The sequence below is a fragment of the Porites lutea genome, chromosome 4, assembly GCF_958299795.1.
Source record: "Porites lutea chromosome 4, jaPorLute2.1, whole genome shotgun sequence".
Classification (NCBI taxonomy): Eukaryota; Metazoa; Cnidaria; class Anthozoa; order Scleractinia; family Poritidae; genus Porites; species Porites lutea.
This window is the reverse complement of record NC_133204.1, coordinates 41,549,823-41,566,806: the sequence shown is the minus strand read 5'-3', so window position 1 is coordinate 41,566,806 and position 16,984 is coordinate 41,549,823. Positions and strand designations below refer to the sequence as shown.

Below are 16,984 nucleotides of genomic sequence, written 5' to 3'. Positions count from 1 at the left end.
GATAGATCTGAATTGATCCGCGCTGTCTATTTTACATCTGGTACTGACCATACATGGCTTGTTTTGGTGGTGTTGTATTTTGTCTGTTGCCTTTTATGTTCTTCTCTATATACACGTGTTTCATGCTTAAAATATTTTTGAAAGCTATAGAATAGTAACTTTTGTGAGTTAAGCGGTACTTCTTACCTTTGCTATGTTGACATTAAATATTAGCAATTATTGAATGAGGCTGAGTAGGATATGAAGAATTCTGCAGATCAAGGAGGGTGTCATCCACTATCCACCTCCCCTCCACACCCTTCGAGATCTGTAGAATTCTGCGGGTGTGTGATGATCGCGTGCAGAGCGCGAGACAAGATCAAGCCTTGCCTACCAAGAGGCACTTACTGTCGAACCTCTCTAATACGGACACCGAAGGAACAGAGCAAAGTGTCCGTATTAGAGAGGTGTCCGTATGAAAGAGGTCACTACCATGACGTCACTTTTATGACTCCACTTACAGTTTTAAGTGTTCAGTAGCTAAAATCGGGCTCACACTCGTCTTTAAATTACATTTAAATTTAATTCACAGTACAAAGACACTGTCTTTCAGTAGCATACTACATTGAACATCTCAGCTACAAAGTGCGACAGTACTGTCGTTGACAAATCACTGCTTTAAAACGAAACGAGCTACAGCGCAATGCTGTAAGTAAAAAGTTGTCACGTCATCAGCGAGACGGGATTCACCTGGTGAAGATTCACCTGATCGGGATCCCGGATTCACCTGATCACCGCAGTGTCCGTAATAAAGAGGTTAAGTTTATATGAATTTACTCTCTGGGGCCGAGATTTAGTGTCCGTTGTCCGCATTATGAGAGAGAGTCCCTATTATAGAGTTTTTTTTTTTAAAGAAAATATATGAGAATTTTGCCGGGACATTGAAAACTGTCCGTAACAGAGGTGTCCGTACCGGGAGGTTCGACTGTACCTTTCTAGATTTAAATCCAAAATTTTTAAAATAAATTGTGCAGCCTGGAAAAATGATTCCCGTTTGAAAAAGAGTGATTTTGCTAAAGAAATATCACAGTTATTGCATCGTCTATTTAAGATCTTGGTCCTCGTTCACATTAGGGCAAAAATACCCGTTATGCAGATTATATAGCTTGAAAACAAGCCTTTGCTGTCAACTCGACGTTATCATAAGCAGTAAGTGTCTTAATCTGAATCAAGTATCACACAATCCCCAGGAACATCCTTTAGTTCAGTGGAGTTAAAACGAGCGGAAATGCGATGAACTCCTTTCCTTGCTACGGTGAACTTGGCAGAGAAACTGGCATCTTTGTTTACTTCGACTGGTCCCCTATCACAGGAAAAAAGAATTTTTTGATCGCTACGATTTTTTATTTCAATTTATTTATTATTTTATTAATGATGACAATAATAATAATAATAATAATAATAAGAAGAAGAAGAAGAAGAAGAAGAAGAAGAAGAAGAAGAAGAAGAAAGGTGACCAATTGGATCAATGACATAGCTAAGTTAGCTGAATTTGCTCTATCTCAACCACAAGCGTGCTACGCAGCCTACACCTTTGGCTTGAGACATCGATGGACGTACTTTTTAAGAACTTTGCCTGACATTCAAGATCTTTTAGAGCCATTAGAGAATGCAATATCTCATATGCTCATTCCTGCGACTACTGAGGCAAGTGTAATCAGCTGGATAGGAACATATTCCGTCCCTTGAAGCAAGGGGCGAATATGCTTCGAATGTCAAAGTAACAAAGCCCCTTGTTGAACAAATTGTATCTCAGTCATATCAGTTACCTGAGGAATTCCCTCACAAAACTAGCACAACGGGAAGTAAGAAGTGAAAAATTAAAGGCACTCGAACACAGGGCAGAGGGTATTAAGGAGATGGCACCAAGAAAGACTCAGCGAGCATTAGATCTGGCGACAGAAAAGGGATCATCAGTATGGCTTATAGTGCTTCCCCACCAGGATTTTTACTATATGGCCAAAAGAAATAATTTTTTGTGAGAGCGACGCTGGAAATCCATTTCTTGGAAGATGTGTCCATCTTGCCCATTTGGGCAGCCAATCAGAACACGGGATTAGCTTCATCATGCCAACTCGCGCGCGAGTTCAGCAATATAATGAAAGGGACTACTTGTAGAATTAAAAAGAAATTCTCACGAAGGTCGAATTCAAACCGGAAGAAGTATCAACATGGTACCAAATCGATAAAACATTCACGTGTTTTGTGCGCGTTCGGGAACGTACATTTACACTACTTACTTGCAATCGATACGTATTGTGCGTGGTTTCATGCGAGTAGCTTGTACAAGAAAGTGTCCTTTTGTAAGGGGCACTGGTAAAGGATTCTTGAAAATTCCAGTCAATTCAACTTCATCACCAACTTTTGCACTCTTTGCAGATGGCTGAGTGGGAAAATAATAAATCAATGGGAAATATTTAATAATATGAATATCTTTTATGAGATAGAATTGTCGTTTTGTACTAGAGGACGTATAAGAGAACTGGATGAAACAGGCCATTTGAACGATGACGTATTTTTACTACCAAGACCAGAATTCATTTCGTTTTCCTTTCACATTTAAATTTGGTAGTCTTAGTGAGGTTCAAATAACAAAAGCCTTAATTTGCACAAGAAAGCAATACCCTGAAGGATTCTGGTCGTAGTGATTAAAATGACGCCACGTAGTAATAAAATGACGCTATCGTGCAAATGACCTATTGGCGTGCGTGGCAGGCGTCGAAAGGATTAGGGGAGGAAGAGAAAATAAGGGGGGGGGGGGGGGGTATTGGGAAATTGGGCGGAGGAGGGCGGGGCGTATTGCATTGTTTTTCTCTCATCTTCCCTCTCATTAGGGAGCAGCTACGATATCACGACGGCGACGGCGACGGCGGCGGAAGAGTCACTAAGGTGCTAAGATGACATAAAGGAAAAACTCACCTCAATGTGTATCTTTTGCTTCGTGAATCCCACCATTTTCTGATCAACAAAGGATTGGCCTGTTTCAGGTACCACACCTTTCAAATATAGCTGGACATAAGAATCGCCCACAGTCGCCTTTGGCGTGATGTAGTCACTGGGCTCAATTGTTAGACTCAACCTTTGCTCTAGATAAATAACATAGATAATAAATACTAATGCTAATACTGAAACTAACACTAACACTATCAATAACACTAACGCTAATACTAATGCTTATACCAGTGCTAATGCAAATGGTGTTCTAGAGTGATGACGTCATAAAAATTAAATTGGTCAAATTATGAGATTTGTCAGGATATTCTAAAAGAACAACATCTAAAAGGCCTATTTGCCAGGATTTGCCAAAAACTAGCATTTCTAGCATTTCTGAGATTTTTGCCCTTCTGAAGACTCCATACAAATTTGCTTTGGTTCATAACATTATGATTCTAAGCAAGACGAACCGACAATTCTATTTGTGCTTTACCTGCGTTTGAGTTTAAAAGAAATTTGAGCTTGTATGTTTTCATTTTTTTAGCAGGAACTCCAGTGTAAAAGTCTAAGACAGCTGCCAAGTTGACTTTGATTTCTCTGGTTACTTCTGACTTGTTTTCGACCACAACTGTAACTTCAAAACTTTGACCCGGATTTATACGGTCCTCAGTCTCCAATCGAAATTGGACATCTTCAACCACGCTAGTGTCGTATAGTTCGTGCTCAGCACGACTACTGAACTGAAATGCAAGATGCACAGCTTTTCGCTCTTCGTCAGTTCCTGAAATAATTAGACGAAGAAATATTAAGTTTAAAAAATTCTTGAGCTTTGTTACTAAATAAGGGGCCTATGACTGAAACGAAGGTCTGTCCTTCACATTTCTTTCTTTTTAATCCTGGTGCCCATAACCCAGGAGCCTGCAATCTCCTACTAGCCCTATGTCACAGCGTTTACACGGATCGATTTACTTTAAGATACATTTCGAGTGCTTTTTCCAGCGAAAATGAAACGCGCGCTCCTGCTTTGAGAACATTCGAAGGGTAAAATGAAACGTATCTTTCAGCGCATTCGAAAGTAAGATATCAAAGGGAAAACCTAGTAAAGTCATTAAAATTTAATGGTCACCAATAATTTTTGTTTCGCCTGTTGGCCGTTTGCTGACTGGTGGAACTTAAAAGATATTCCAAATTCGCGCCCAAATCGTTCTAAAAATAAACTGGTTGACATAAACGCCCTGACATGAGTAGCTGGAAGTTTCTCGCTCCTGAAGACGATTTTGGATGGAGTGTTTGACGTAAAGAGATCTAAGAACTGAAAACATTCTCTTAGATTTCTTAAATATGTTAACTTTAAACACTACCTTGAAGTCACGATATTACAAAGTTATAGGGGTGTAACGATTCATATTCCTTGCGATTCAATTCGATTTCGATTATTGTCTTTCGATTTCGATCATGTTAATGTTTCTTAATTCTTATAACATAAGGTGTAATGTTAACAACATGCAACCCTAAACCCTCAATTTGAGATAGTAACAGGGACAGGAGGATTCACAATTGCTTGGTCCGTCGTCATGTTTGAGAACCTGACAAAAGATGGTTTGCCTCATTTGGAAATTCTCAAGGAGTGGTTGATTAAAAGGACAGCATTTTTACCAGGCAACACAAAATGGCGCACGAACTGCTATCGTCTTTGCTCGTCAATCAAAAACGCACATTTTGAAGAGTTCTGGTTTCTGATTTTACAATATAATAACTCACCGAGGGCACCCTGGAAAAGATATGCAAAAATCGAAGCAAAATCGAAATGTGGAAGCAAAGAATCGTGAATCGAACCGAACGGTCATATCGCGATTAATCGAGAATTCGATTGATCGTTACACCACTACAAAATTATATACCATTTAGTGCTGAAACCAGGGGAGAAGTGCAGAGGGATTCCCTTTATATTGAACTAAAACAAAGACTCATAAGCGAAGAGAGGCCATCTTAACTAGAGCGGGGCGATCTCATCCCTGAATTCGCCCACTTCTCTCAGTTCGGAGCCTGGAAGCAGCACAGAAAGAAAGCTTTAAATATAAGAAAGCAAACGAAGTGACTGTTCTAGCCTTCTGGAAATTTGTATTCCTGGGTTATGTCATCTCTTGAGTTGCTGCCCACAGCTTTTGTGCTAACGAAAGAGCCAATACTTTTCTTGCTCACGTTGGTGGGTTTCATAGAACCGTCCTCTTTGTTAACATCCCAGTAAACACGATCACCATTCACTTCAGCAAACACGAAGCCTGTGTCGTAAGGGAGGTATACCTCTCCTTTTTTGACCGCTTTGACAGACGCTGGTCCACAACGGAAAACACCTGGACGAGAGAGAAATTATATACCAAATATTATGGCAAATCAATCAATTTCTGTATCAAAAAATTGTCATTTATATAGACTTCGTGCTCCTTATTCTTTAATCACTACGCTTCAGATTTTTGGCTTATGGTGGCTTAGTGAACCATGGATAGTCATTGTCAATAAGTAGTATGAAAAACTGTGTTTACAACAACAGAGCCATAGGAAAGTTTTAACGAGGTAAGGACTAAAAAATTAGACACGTTACAAAAACGATTATACCTGGGTGAACGTAAACGAGGTCTGTTCAAGTAAGATCTGTCGGAAATTTTCTTTGCTGGCCTTGCAGGCGGTTTATTGACTGCTAACTTAGGTTCGGAATAAAATAAAGCACGAAGGCTGCATGTTATTGCTAATTAACTGCAGCAATGGCAAAAAAGCAAAGGTCTTGATAAAACATTACAGCATAAGGCTTGCCCAACCTTGGCTGGTTTCTTGGGGCGTGGCATCATAGACTTGCCATCCATCATGACCAAGAGGTAGATCGGGACGTCTGAACCATGACTCGTTCCACACGTGGAAGTTCCTTCAATATAAGGCACAATAGCAGATTTATAGATAATAAGATAATACAAACTTCCCGGCATATTAACTAAAAGCTTTTTTCTATCTAACACAAATATAAACGTTAAAAAACCGAAATTTAAATATTACAATGATCAGTACTTTTTACTATGTCCAGATATGAAATCAATTTCCTCCAAGGGCTCGCTGTTAACAGCTAATGGCAACGGCGTCGATTTAATAAGACTGGCAGTACTTCAAATCTACAAACGTAATTTATTCAATCTTTAAGGTTGAAGAAACTTCGTTAGGCATAATGTAAATTACTAGATGGCAGTACTGCAGTTATACTTACCACACGGAGTCATTCATCTTATCTATCATGTCTCCTTCCTCGTCAAAATGATAGTCAATTGTCATGCTTGCATCTGTGTCATGGGCTGAGTCAAAGTTTGTAACGCTTCTGGTCGGGATGCCTAACGCTCTCATTACTATAACGCAATACATAATCAACAAAACTTTAAATATAATAGGCTTAATCATAACTCTTACAAAATTCTGTAATCTGATTTCATCAGAAATTAAGCGTTATGCCCAAGTTTTAATTAACAAGGGCGGATCGGGATGTTTCTTAGGAGAAGGTGCACCACTGAAAAATTGCGTACCTGACTGCATGGTGACGTAAACAAATTTTAATACAGAATACCAGTTGAATTAGAAAGCCGCAGGTCATCTCAGGGTGGGGGGGGGGGGGGGGGGGAGGGTGCGAACCCCCTGTACCCTCCCTCTAGATCCGCCTCTGATTAAAGAGAACGCGACCTTAGAGAACCACAGGGGGCAGTCGACTTAATAAGTCTCCGAGGTTGGACAGACTGACAGAACGCGCCATGGCGCACCCCATAAGATTGCCCTTGAATCAGGGTTCTTCTTTATCACTTTTTGGCGTCTGACACAAAAACAACAAAAAACCTCTTGGAAGGTAAAAATAATTAAAGCCGATAGTGCCTCTTTTATTTTAAAAGCACCCTGAATTTCAGTTTTTACTTAGAGTTTTGATTGAAAGAGTAACGGTTTCCCACTGACACTAAGTCGTGTCGGGCGCGCTTAGAAACTGGGTGGGTCACCCGCCGCAAATATCCTACTTACATCCCGGGAATATAACCGCGTCATGTAAACTCAATCAAAGTCGCCTGACAACCAAAAAGTAAATGCTAGCCGGCTCTTTATGCAAGCGGGCAGGATAATTACTTCTTTTAATTCATCGACTTACATGTTGTGACAAGACCGGAGAACACCCAACATTGTCCATATTTTACAGTTTTCTTTGTTGTCCAGAATTCTTCCAGAATAGGCCCACTTCCGGTCCAATCCAAGGGATTTGTGGTGCCTTCTGGGTACTCGTTGGACCAACGTCCTGACAGCACCCCACCATCTGCGTTATTTGAGTTGGACTAGACAAGAAAGCGTATTAATAAGAGACAGATTATCAGTCAAAAAGAGTTATAAAGCCGATACGTTTTTATAACTGTTTTTAGGGGTGGGAATTCGTTCAACTGTTGCTGGCTTTTTACTTATGCGAGTTTAAAATGAGCAACTTCAAACCGCTTGTAAAAACTTGCGGCGGTTTCATTGCCATTTGTTCTCCGAATTCGTTGTTTCTTCAAATTGCTAACCGCACTTTGACACTATGTATTAGCTACAATGGAACCCGGTTAATACGGACACCAAGGGGACCGTGCCATAGTGTCCGTACTATCCGGGTGTCCGTATTAAGCGAGCTCTCAGAAAAAACGTCAGGAACACATGTTTTATCGATATAAAGACCAAACCAGACAGCTTTACGAGAAAACTTTGTTTAATTTCTTAACTGTAACAGTAACAAGTTCATCCTAAAAAAACCTCACGATCATTTATCATAGTCTCAGAGTAAAATCTTTTAAGTATTGTAGTATTGTTATTAAAACAGGCACGACAGTGGATTCTTTTAAAAAAGTCTGTGACTTTACTTTAAGAGCAATGACTGCAACAAAAAGCCAGGGAAGTGAAACGTGTGTAACAGGAGGCAGAAAACGTTATTAAAAAACTAAACGTACTACAAGAGTCAAACACCGGAGGAAAGACAGACTGTTCAAAATCAAATGTGTCACGCTACTTTGTTACTGTGTTTTTTTTTGGTACTGTAATAAAATTTTATTTACCCGTAAAAATCTGTCATTATTTGAACAGGGTACAATGTCTACAATTATCACATAATTGTGACATTGAAAATAGACAGTGTGCAGATAACCAGTGTCCGTAAAGCGGGGTTGACAATATATGAGAGTTTGTGACTCGGGACCCAGAAAAGTGTCCGTTGTCCGTGTTAACAGGTGTCCGTATAAAGAGGGCTAATTTTTGAGAAAATATATGAACTTTTTGTCGGGACAAAAGAAAGTGTCCATATAAAGCGGGTGTCCGTATTAAGCGGGTGTCCGTAGAACGGCGTTCCACCGTATATTCTGGGAGAGAAATTGCGAGAAACTATCTTGGGTCTCTTGGCTTTTGCTGTGCAGTTTGGTTCTTGTAAACGAGAAAAATGAGGAAAATTGATCATCTGGTCATCTCTGCCCGGGGTTCAGCTCGAGACTCTCTATTCACATATACGATTTTTAATCTTAAAATCGCCATAAAATCGTATAAAAAAATGTATTAAAAATCGACTATATAAACGGGCGTTATTAAAAGATATTAGAGAAATCAGATTCCTAGTTAACACGAGCAGTAAACAAAACAGTGATCAGAGGATAGATGTGCATCATTTTCACGTTTGTCGTTTTAAGTGTGTAAAGGTTGTAGTTTTCACGTTCATGAAAAAAGAGAGTAAAAACTGATTTTTTTTAAAAAATTGTTAAGTCGGATATGTTAGGGATCGTGTATGCTCTTTTTCATTCATGCATATAAAAGAATCGAAGAAAGTGCGTTAAACGCAGTTTCAGATTAGGGAAAGTCAACTAGATGGACACTGAAGATGAATGTGCCCCTTCGCTGGATTGCATGAGGCTGCTTTTCTTGTCCAACTGGGATATATGCGCAAGAAATAAAAGCTAAAAAAGCCGGCGATATTTACGGATAGCAAACGGTAAAGCAGCCGATTACGGTTTGCCTGAACGTGGCAATTCTATCTGTTAAAAAAAAAAAAAAAAAAAAAAACTTCGGAAAAGTTGTCACCACCAACTTACCATGGCTGATATGGTTCGTGATATCTCTACTGGACTGGTCCTGTTGTGACTGAAAAGTTTAGCTTTATCCAGCAGCCACAGAGCTGAGTATAAAGCGACGTCCTCAAACTGAGAATAAGAAAAAAATAAATCAGTTAAACTTGCTTGCTTGAACTCAGTCTGCCTGTACATGTGTGGAGCCAGTTCATGTGGATCCAATCCTGCATACAATCTAGTTGTTAAATGGGTGTATGCAAGTCTAGTAGTTGCTAAGCACGAAAGAGGTATGAAAAGAGGGGCAGCAAAGCGGTGAGTGCGACTCTAACCTCCTCAGTACCTAGCAAACCACCCAAACGTATATTCAGTAACTTAATATACACACAAAATAAAGTATACTCAGATCAAGCTGTTAATCATTTAAAAAGAGAAAAGAGCTTTAGGGGATCGAGGAGACTGTAAAAGTCACGATGTGCGCGCCATTAGATCTGACAGCTCGAGTGCCATGTTTACAGAGGTGAGTTGGTCACATTTTAGTTACGATATCAGCCGAGTAAGCATTAGGCGTGAAGTGCCATAAGTAGAATGATAGAATGGGTAGCGAGTCAGTCGGTAGGCAACCTTAGTTAACCTGTACCTGGTCAAATGCCCAAGGTGATGGAGAAACATCGCAACTGACACCTTTCCATATGTAACCAAAGTCCTCCAGCACGTATTCTTTGCGATGTTCATCACTTTCCATGTAAACTGCATCTTCTGCAGTGCCGGATGAGAAAAGAATGTCATAAAAACAGTTAAGAGCCCACTGTTCTTGTTTTACAAGAGTGACAACCTATGTGTCATGTGTCTTTCATTTTCTTTTGCCATAACATTGGCGGTAACATGAATCCATATGTAAACCGATCATGTAGACAAATCGAGTGGAAGGTTGTTTTGTCAAGAAAGAAATTTAAAAGGCTGTCTTTCTTCCCAATTCCTAACGATATGAATTCTACATTAGCTGCTTGATCTTGCAGAAGTTTCTTTACCTTCACTTGGTTACTCAAAAGTCTTAGTGTAATAGTTATTTAATCTTAATTTCTTCCAGAGCAGACTTCACAATGTATAATGTAAAATTTCTGTCGTAACATGAGTTTTATTTGCACGATAATGAAAACTCATTTTTATATCGATGCTTTGCACTTACTCTCGCTTTGCAACCAGAGGCTTGGGGCAACTCGAAAATAAGGGCTATTAAAAATCCTTACCTTGACACCATGCATTGAACAAAATATAAATCGGTTTCTTGTCCTGGTAGCGAGACATTGCTATTTCTCCAGATGAGTCTTTGCTTTTTGTTTCCACGAAAAGTTCATACTGACCAATGATGGCTTTAGATGCAGACATGATTGACAGGCTGACGTCATTTCCCTTGGTTTCCTTTACTTGCATTCCCCACTTGGCAGGTATGAGTTCGTCTTGGATTGCCACGCGCATGATTGATCCCTTGCTTTCTTGGGGCCTATTCCCTTTTAATAAATAAATCAGTACGACTTTTGTTGCAGAAGGCGTTTTCTAGCTAATTTATTATTTCTATCATTTTTATAAATCATTCAGTAAGATTTGTAAATAGGATTTTAAGGAATAATTACTCATGTTTTTAGAATTTTTAGAATTAGAATATAGGCATCAATGTAGTCTTTTGAATAGGATTTGTAAGTAGGATTTGAGGAATTTATGTAATGCGCAGGTGAAAAAAAATTTTTTTTGGATTGATATTTGGGCATGAAATCAATAAATATGAACCTAGTATATGGCGTCGCTCTCCATGAATTCTCCATAGCTCAAGTGGATAGAGCGCCCGCCCACTGTTTGGGAGGTCATAGGTTCGAATCCTTTCGGGGACTCAGATTTTTTCTTTGTCCCACGCTCGTGACATGCTGATTATTTCATTTTCTCATTATTATTATTATTATTATTATTATAATTATTAAAAACAATAATAAATCACGTAAGCAGTCTGAAACAGTGATATCAGGGACAATAGATAGATTAAGATTCACGTTTACGCCAAACGGCAAACGTGAATTTGTACCACGTGATCAAGTTTCCTCCTTAACTGCCGTTTACTGTTTATTACTTCCACCCAAAATTAAGTGGTCTCACGCCAGTTTCATCCATAAGAATTGTTGTGGACAGTTTTTCTCTTCTCACTTCTATTTTGACAAATTTTCAACTTGAATCTGACGTTTGCCGTTTGCCGTAAACGTGACTCTTAATCTCTCTAATAATAGGGACGGCAGTGATAGAATATCACCTACAACGCGATTTGAATTTGCACTGCCTAAGCTCTATTCCGCCATCTTAATCTTGTGCAATCAGTCAATTTTTGTCTGGAGTCCCCAGGGTTGTTCATTATTGCCATTTCCTTCCGAACTATAATGTAATACCCAAACGGACGCCGGATAATATGTTATTCTGAAAATTAACTAAAGCAAACAATTCAGTCTGAATACCTGTGACAAATTGTACAATAATGACATCATCCTGTGGATTGTATTCCCTGTTAAACGTCACAGTGATATTGAAAGTCTGTCCTCTCCTGATAATCAGCTCCTGTATCTCGTAATCATCTGTTCTGTGGGCCTCTCTGTTTTTTTCATGATGGAAGTTTATTGCTTTGGTTATTAACTTGGTTGCTGTAGAAAATAAATTGTTTGTTTCCAAGCCTTAGGTCTCATGTAAAATACAGTGTTTGACCCGGGCCTAAGTGAGCATAGTGGCCGGTCCAGTGATTAAGGCAGACTTAATATAGTACCTTTTTCGTCCGTTTCCTGCTGAATTCGTAGTGCACCATTTCGCTCTCGGAACTCCTCATCGGAAATTGTATTTATTCTCCCCTCTAAGCCTTCACCAAGTTTTGACTTTCCCCCGCTGCCAATGAAGTAAAAAAAGCAAATAGGATTTTGTTCTGCAGTTGTCACGTTCTTCAGAACGCATCCAAATCTGGTGTTCCTGTGGTACAAAGGCAGAAATTTTCGAGCTATCACGGGCTACTGCCGATTAGCCGCCCCTATTAATTTTATCAGGGGCATCTCGGCCGCAGGAAATTGGACTCCATTGGACTCGTTTTCGTTTTCTTTAGTCTCGTTTTCGTGCAGATGTCATGCTTGTAGAATAAGACGAACGCTGATTTATAATCAATTATTATTATATATATAGTTAATAAAGATCAGTTTTAGTTGCTTACAGGAGGTTTAAACTTACGAGAATCGAACTACATAGAGTCTCTTCCGAGTAAGAGGTCCCGAAAGCTGCGCTTTTTCGAAGAGTTACGATATGCGGTAGCTCCGTGTTATCACCAGCTCAGTCGGTAAAGCGCTTGACTTGGCGCAGAGCGGGAGGTCGCGGGTTCGATTCCTGGGGCCGGACCAAGCCTAAGGGTCTTAAAATAACTGAGAAATGAAGGTACGCCCTTTGATGACCACGTAAAATGGCGGTCCCGTCTCCAGTTGGAGACGTAAAAATAGTGTCCCCAATTAGTACTTGCGTGCTAAATACCTTGATACTCAAATAAAAGTGCGTTTTTTTGTATTATCTGAGAAGCACAGCACATACAGGGAACATAAAGATCATACCATTGTCAAATAGTCGCTTACAAGACGGTTAGGAAAAAAAAGCAAAATTGATAGAAAACTGTAATTAACCCCCAAAATGACAGGAAATGATCGCGGCAGCAAAGTACGAGTGGTAGCCGTTTATCAGAGGATCCAACTGCAAGTTTGACTGGGAAAAAGTTTTGTTTTTTTGTATAGATGGTCGCTTACGAGAGTTGGTCGCACATGGAGTCCCTAGCCCAACCCCTCCCTTCAGCCTTCAGATAAAATCGGAGAGGGGGCCCCTTCTTTGATTTTTTCTGAGAGTGGTTGTACACAGGCTAAGAGTCAAGATAGCTGACAAATGTCAAGTTTTTCCCTTTTTTGTATTTTACCTTTAATATTTCTTAATATATAAGCTAAATGAAAATTGACGTGTTAAGGAGGACATAAGATTTCTTTAACCAGGACATAAGCCTTTCACCGGGTAGTCTCGATCTTGAAGTTACCTGAAAAGTTTCCGAAATTGACCCGTCGCCTTTTCTTAAAACTCCGAGGCGATTCGAAGGATTCCAAACAAAAAAGATTTCTACTGACATTGTTTTTTTCTGCTGATATTAAAACTGGCCAGTGTGACTCAAACTCAGACCCACTTTTTACTTTGTTGGAAAGGAGAGTAAATTCCAACAATTCCAAAATAGTTGATCAGACTGGCGGAGGCCTAGGCCAAACGTCGAACTTTTTATGAGACGAGCGAAAACTCAGTGAGTTACCGAAAAATTCCGAAAATAAGCCCCTCCATGTATAAGCCCCCCAAACCGGTAACGCAAAAAACCCTCCGTTAAATCGCCCTCCAAATATAAGCCCCCCGGGGGCTTGTACTTGGAAAATTGCCCTCCTGAATACAAAGTAAAACAAAGCCAAAATGATAAATTTACTTTCAACCATAAGGCTAGCTCAATCGATTTTGAAACGCAAATTTCAAAAAGGGCCTTTGAAAAATATAAGCCCCGGGGCTTATTTTCGGAATTTTACGGTATGTTTATGAAAAGTTCGACGTCTGGCTCAGTTAAGTTCGTCTGAATGAGTTTGGATCGTCCAACACGTTCTATCCGTACGTCTGCTTCCGGGACATACGTTGATCTTCACATGCAACGAACTGAATGGACAAATTAAAATTTTGTATGATAATGTATATTTAGCCTCGTTAGAGAGAAAATGTATTACTGGCATGGCAGGTTAAAATTGTTTTTTGGTCTTATACAGTTGATTGGTTCGACGCGACCTAAGTTCGACGTTTGACCTAACAGACGATCTTAACTTAATTTGGGTGGACCCAAGGCAGAGTTTAATTTGTCCGTCTCATGAAAAGTTCGACGTTTGGCCTAGGCCTGACAGCCACAGTATCTTATGCATTGTGAGAAATTTTTAGTGAAGAAATACGTAATAATACATACTCGGCTTGCTGTAACCGGGCAGGCGGCGAAAGTTCAGCGTTCCTGAAAAAAAAAAAAAAAAAAAAAAATTGGATAAGAGACCGCCATCTTCCTCCTCTGTACTCGGTCTTATTAACGCAGAAAGAAATATTAACTGCTTGTTTACTTCTTGTTCGCAAAATGGCACAGATATGGTCATGCTGTTGCAAAATGTAGAAATTGTTGTAAGGCATCCAAAAAGAATTAGCTTTTTCTTCTCTGCTCTTCAAGCGCCGTTTTGCATGGTGGTTATCTTCTGAGTTACCTTTTTGCCGCCTTGAGTTTCCTTATATAGAGAGAGCTTTAGCAACCACGAAGGCGCCGAAGCGAAAACGTCACTACTTACAAGACTTTGCTTTATACTTCGTCGCGAATATTCCGACTCGCGTTAAAATCTCAAATGTAGGTGACCACACTTAAGTTCAGAGAGAGAAAAAGAAATTTGTAGGGTTGTGTTTACGCCCTCCATAAAACGTAGTTTAAGGGAAATTCACGTCGTAGTGGTGCAGTGACAGCAACGAAATGTTCAAGTGAAGTTGCTTTCTTGCTGATCTTACCAATTGCTTTTTGACGTTCTTGTGCCCGTCGCTGTCGTCGTTGTTAAAGCTCCCTAGTAGAGCAACCACGACGACGATGGAAACGAAAAAAAGCAACTCTCACCCTTTTTGCTGTACTACATCGCTTGAGCTCCCCAGCAGTGGCATAGTTAAGTCGTAAGTGTATTGCAACTAACATAATAGAGTGGTTTTCGTTTGAGTGTCGTAAAACCAAAACCAAAGTAATTACTCTGGCCAATCACATAGGACACAGACAATACATTGAACCAATCAAAACTCGAAGTAATTACATGTGGCTGACGCAAAGCGCGGGAAAATGCATGCGAGCGCGTCACCATTGGCTTTGGTTTTACTTCTGATTGGATGAAAAGGTGGCGCGAATCTTTTAAGCCAATCGCATCGTGTAGAAAGTGCAAAACCAATTACTTTTCGACACTCAAATGAAAACCGCTCTAACGTTAACGTTTTTGTATATAGCGTAATTACGTTAACGTTTTTGTACGTAGTATTATTTTCAATTAACTTTCCGTAACCTTTCCTCTTTAACTCGAGGAAAAATGAAGTTTATGTATGTATGTAACTTGTCTAATGATAGATACTCGGCGCTTACGTACTTTGGTGGCTTCGGCAAATCTCTTGTCGGTGCAGGCTCTATTTGATCATTCCTGTTATAAAATTAGTGAAAAGAAATACACTTACATATCAAGCTATCAAGGATCTTTTTTATTTCCGGGCAGGTTGGGGGAGGTATTTTCCTTTCTTTTCTTTTTCTTTTTTTAGGGACAGCTTAATTCCAATCGTTGCGAAATTCAACCTTGGGTTATGATAACTACTATAGCAATGGTAAAGTTTAAAATTTTTAATACTCAAGTAAAATAATGTGTTATTTTACTTGAGTGAAATAGCATTGGTCTTTATTTATCATGCCCGGTGAGCTTTTGCGCAAAAACAAGACAGTTTACTCGTGAAAAGATCACCGTTGTAATGGTTACATGATAAATCGCAGCAAAAAAAGAAGAAGCAAACAACGAAAAAAAAGAAAAGAAAAAAAGGGCTTTGGTATTTCTTTGGTGTTCACACAACAACAAAATAACAACAACAATTTACTTATTAACAAAAGATCATAAATAGAACATTACACGCACCGCGTTTGGAGATTCTCTTCTCGTGTTGAAAAATATCTCAACACTCGAAGAGGAACTTCGTATATCCACGCGGGACATTAAAGGAAACTTTGTTTGGTACAGTATCCGCCGCTCTGTAGCAGGAGGGGGATGAGAGGCTCAATATATACTTACCGCAAAGTGACCGGCTGTCCCTCAGGCTCAACTCGTGTCTCGTGCGTCTTTCTGAAACAATGAATGAAAAACAAGAAAGTCATTAGTGAATTGTCATGTTGTCATTTGTCGTGTCGTCACCTACCAATTCCATAGCCTAACAAAAAAGCGACATTTCGCGACCCTACCACTAGTTACCGCTCGAAATATCTTCTAAGGAGCGACTGAAGAAGTTTCATACTGATGACGGGTCACTACTCAGATCTGGCTAGTGCTTCTTATTGGTTGAGGCAAATTCACTTCGCGGCACAACTAATCAGATGCACTACCCAGATATGGGTAGTGCAGAATGCAATTTCTGCGCTCGTTGCTCAGACGTCATTGCGCGGGAAACCAATGGTGGCATCCTGAAATGTCGGCTGTTTTCTTCGGCAAGTTTTTGTATAGAATCATGTTAAAGACTGCTTTTTCAAAGCTTGTAGACTTTGTAATCAGGCTTTTCTAGGTTTCCTGGATGCTTTCTCTTAGGTGTTCTGAAATTCTCGAAAGAGAGAAAAAACCTTTAGACTCAAAACAGAAAAAACAACAAACAAAAAACTACTGAACAATTCTCAATTCACGGTGACCGAGCGTTGCCATCGAAAGTAGCTAGGAGAGAAGAGTTAAAATGTTTTTCAAACTTTCTCGGAAAAGTCGAGCATGTTTAACTGGGATCGAGCGAAGAAAAGCTCAGTTAGCCGCAGGGCTAGACGGAGAAAGCATGCTTTCTCGCTCTAGCCCTGCAACTGACTGAAACAGGCCCCTCGCATTCTAAAGCAAGTAACTTGTAGTCTCAGCCTCCTGGCTTATTCTTAGCTGGACTGGACTTTTTCCCTGGACAAAGCTCTATGCTACGTCCATCAAGGGACGTAAGAAAGCCTGCGTAGCTGGCGGTCTTCTCCAAACGCCCCATCCCCCATCGTTTTGCGGGTTTGGCCTTGGTTCAGCTTTCGCGCTGCTGTGTCCCTTACTTCACAAACCACAAACGAAGAAACG

The 16,984-nt window shown here is 39.9% G+C and overlaps 1 protein-coding gene across 1 annotated transcript in view; it reads right to left on the bottom strand.

Annotated features, from left to right (window-relative positions):
• Positions 1-82: 82 nt before the first annotated feature.
• Positions 83-16,984, bottom strand: part of LOC140934692 (protein-glutamine gamma-glutamyltransferase 4-like) — a 17,014-nt gene continuing 112 nt past the window's right edge. The window contains exons 1-17 of the mRNA XM_073384273.1: positions 16,960-16,984; positions 15,971-16,021; positions 15,287-15,337; positions 14,098-14,139; positions 11,851-11,978; positions 11,561-11,743; positions 10,313-10,573; positions 9,703-9,821; positions 9,090-9,197; positions 7,142-7,322; positions 6,227-6,362; positions 5,790-5,893; positions 5,082-5,327; positions 3,467-3,754; positions 2,959-3,125; positions 2,280-2,422; positions 83-1,342 (exon numbers count right to left, since the gene is read on the bottom strand). The exon at positions 16,960-16,984 is cut by the window's right edge and continues 112 nt beyond it. Of these exons, the coding sequence (XP_073240374.1) occupies positions 1,198-1,342; positions 2,280-2,422; positions 2,959-3,125; positions 3,467-3,754; positions 5,082-5,327; positions 5,790-5,893; positions 6,227-6,362; positions 7,142-7,322; positions 9,090-9,197; positions 9,703-9,821; positions 10,313-10,573; positions 11,561-11,743; positions 11,851-11,978; positions 14,098-14,139; positions 15,287-15,337; positions 15,971-16,021; positions 16,960-16,984 (2,378 nt within the window). The 3' untranslated portion in view covers positions 83-1,197. The remainder of the gene's footprint in view (positions 1,343-2,279; positions 2,423-2,958; positions 3,126-3,466; positions 3,755-5,081; positions 5,328-5,789; positions 5,894-6,226; positions 6,363-7,141; positions 7,323-9,089; positions 9,198-9,702; positions 9,822-10,312; positions 10,574-11,560; positions 11,744-11,850; positions 11,979-14,097; positions 14,140-15,286; positions 15,338-15,970; positions 16,022-16,959) is intronic.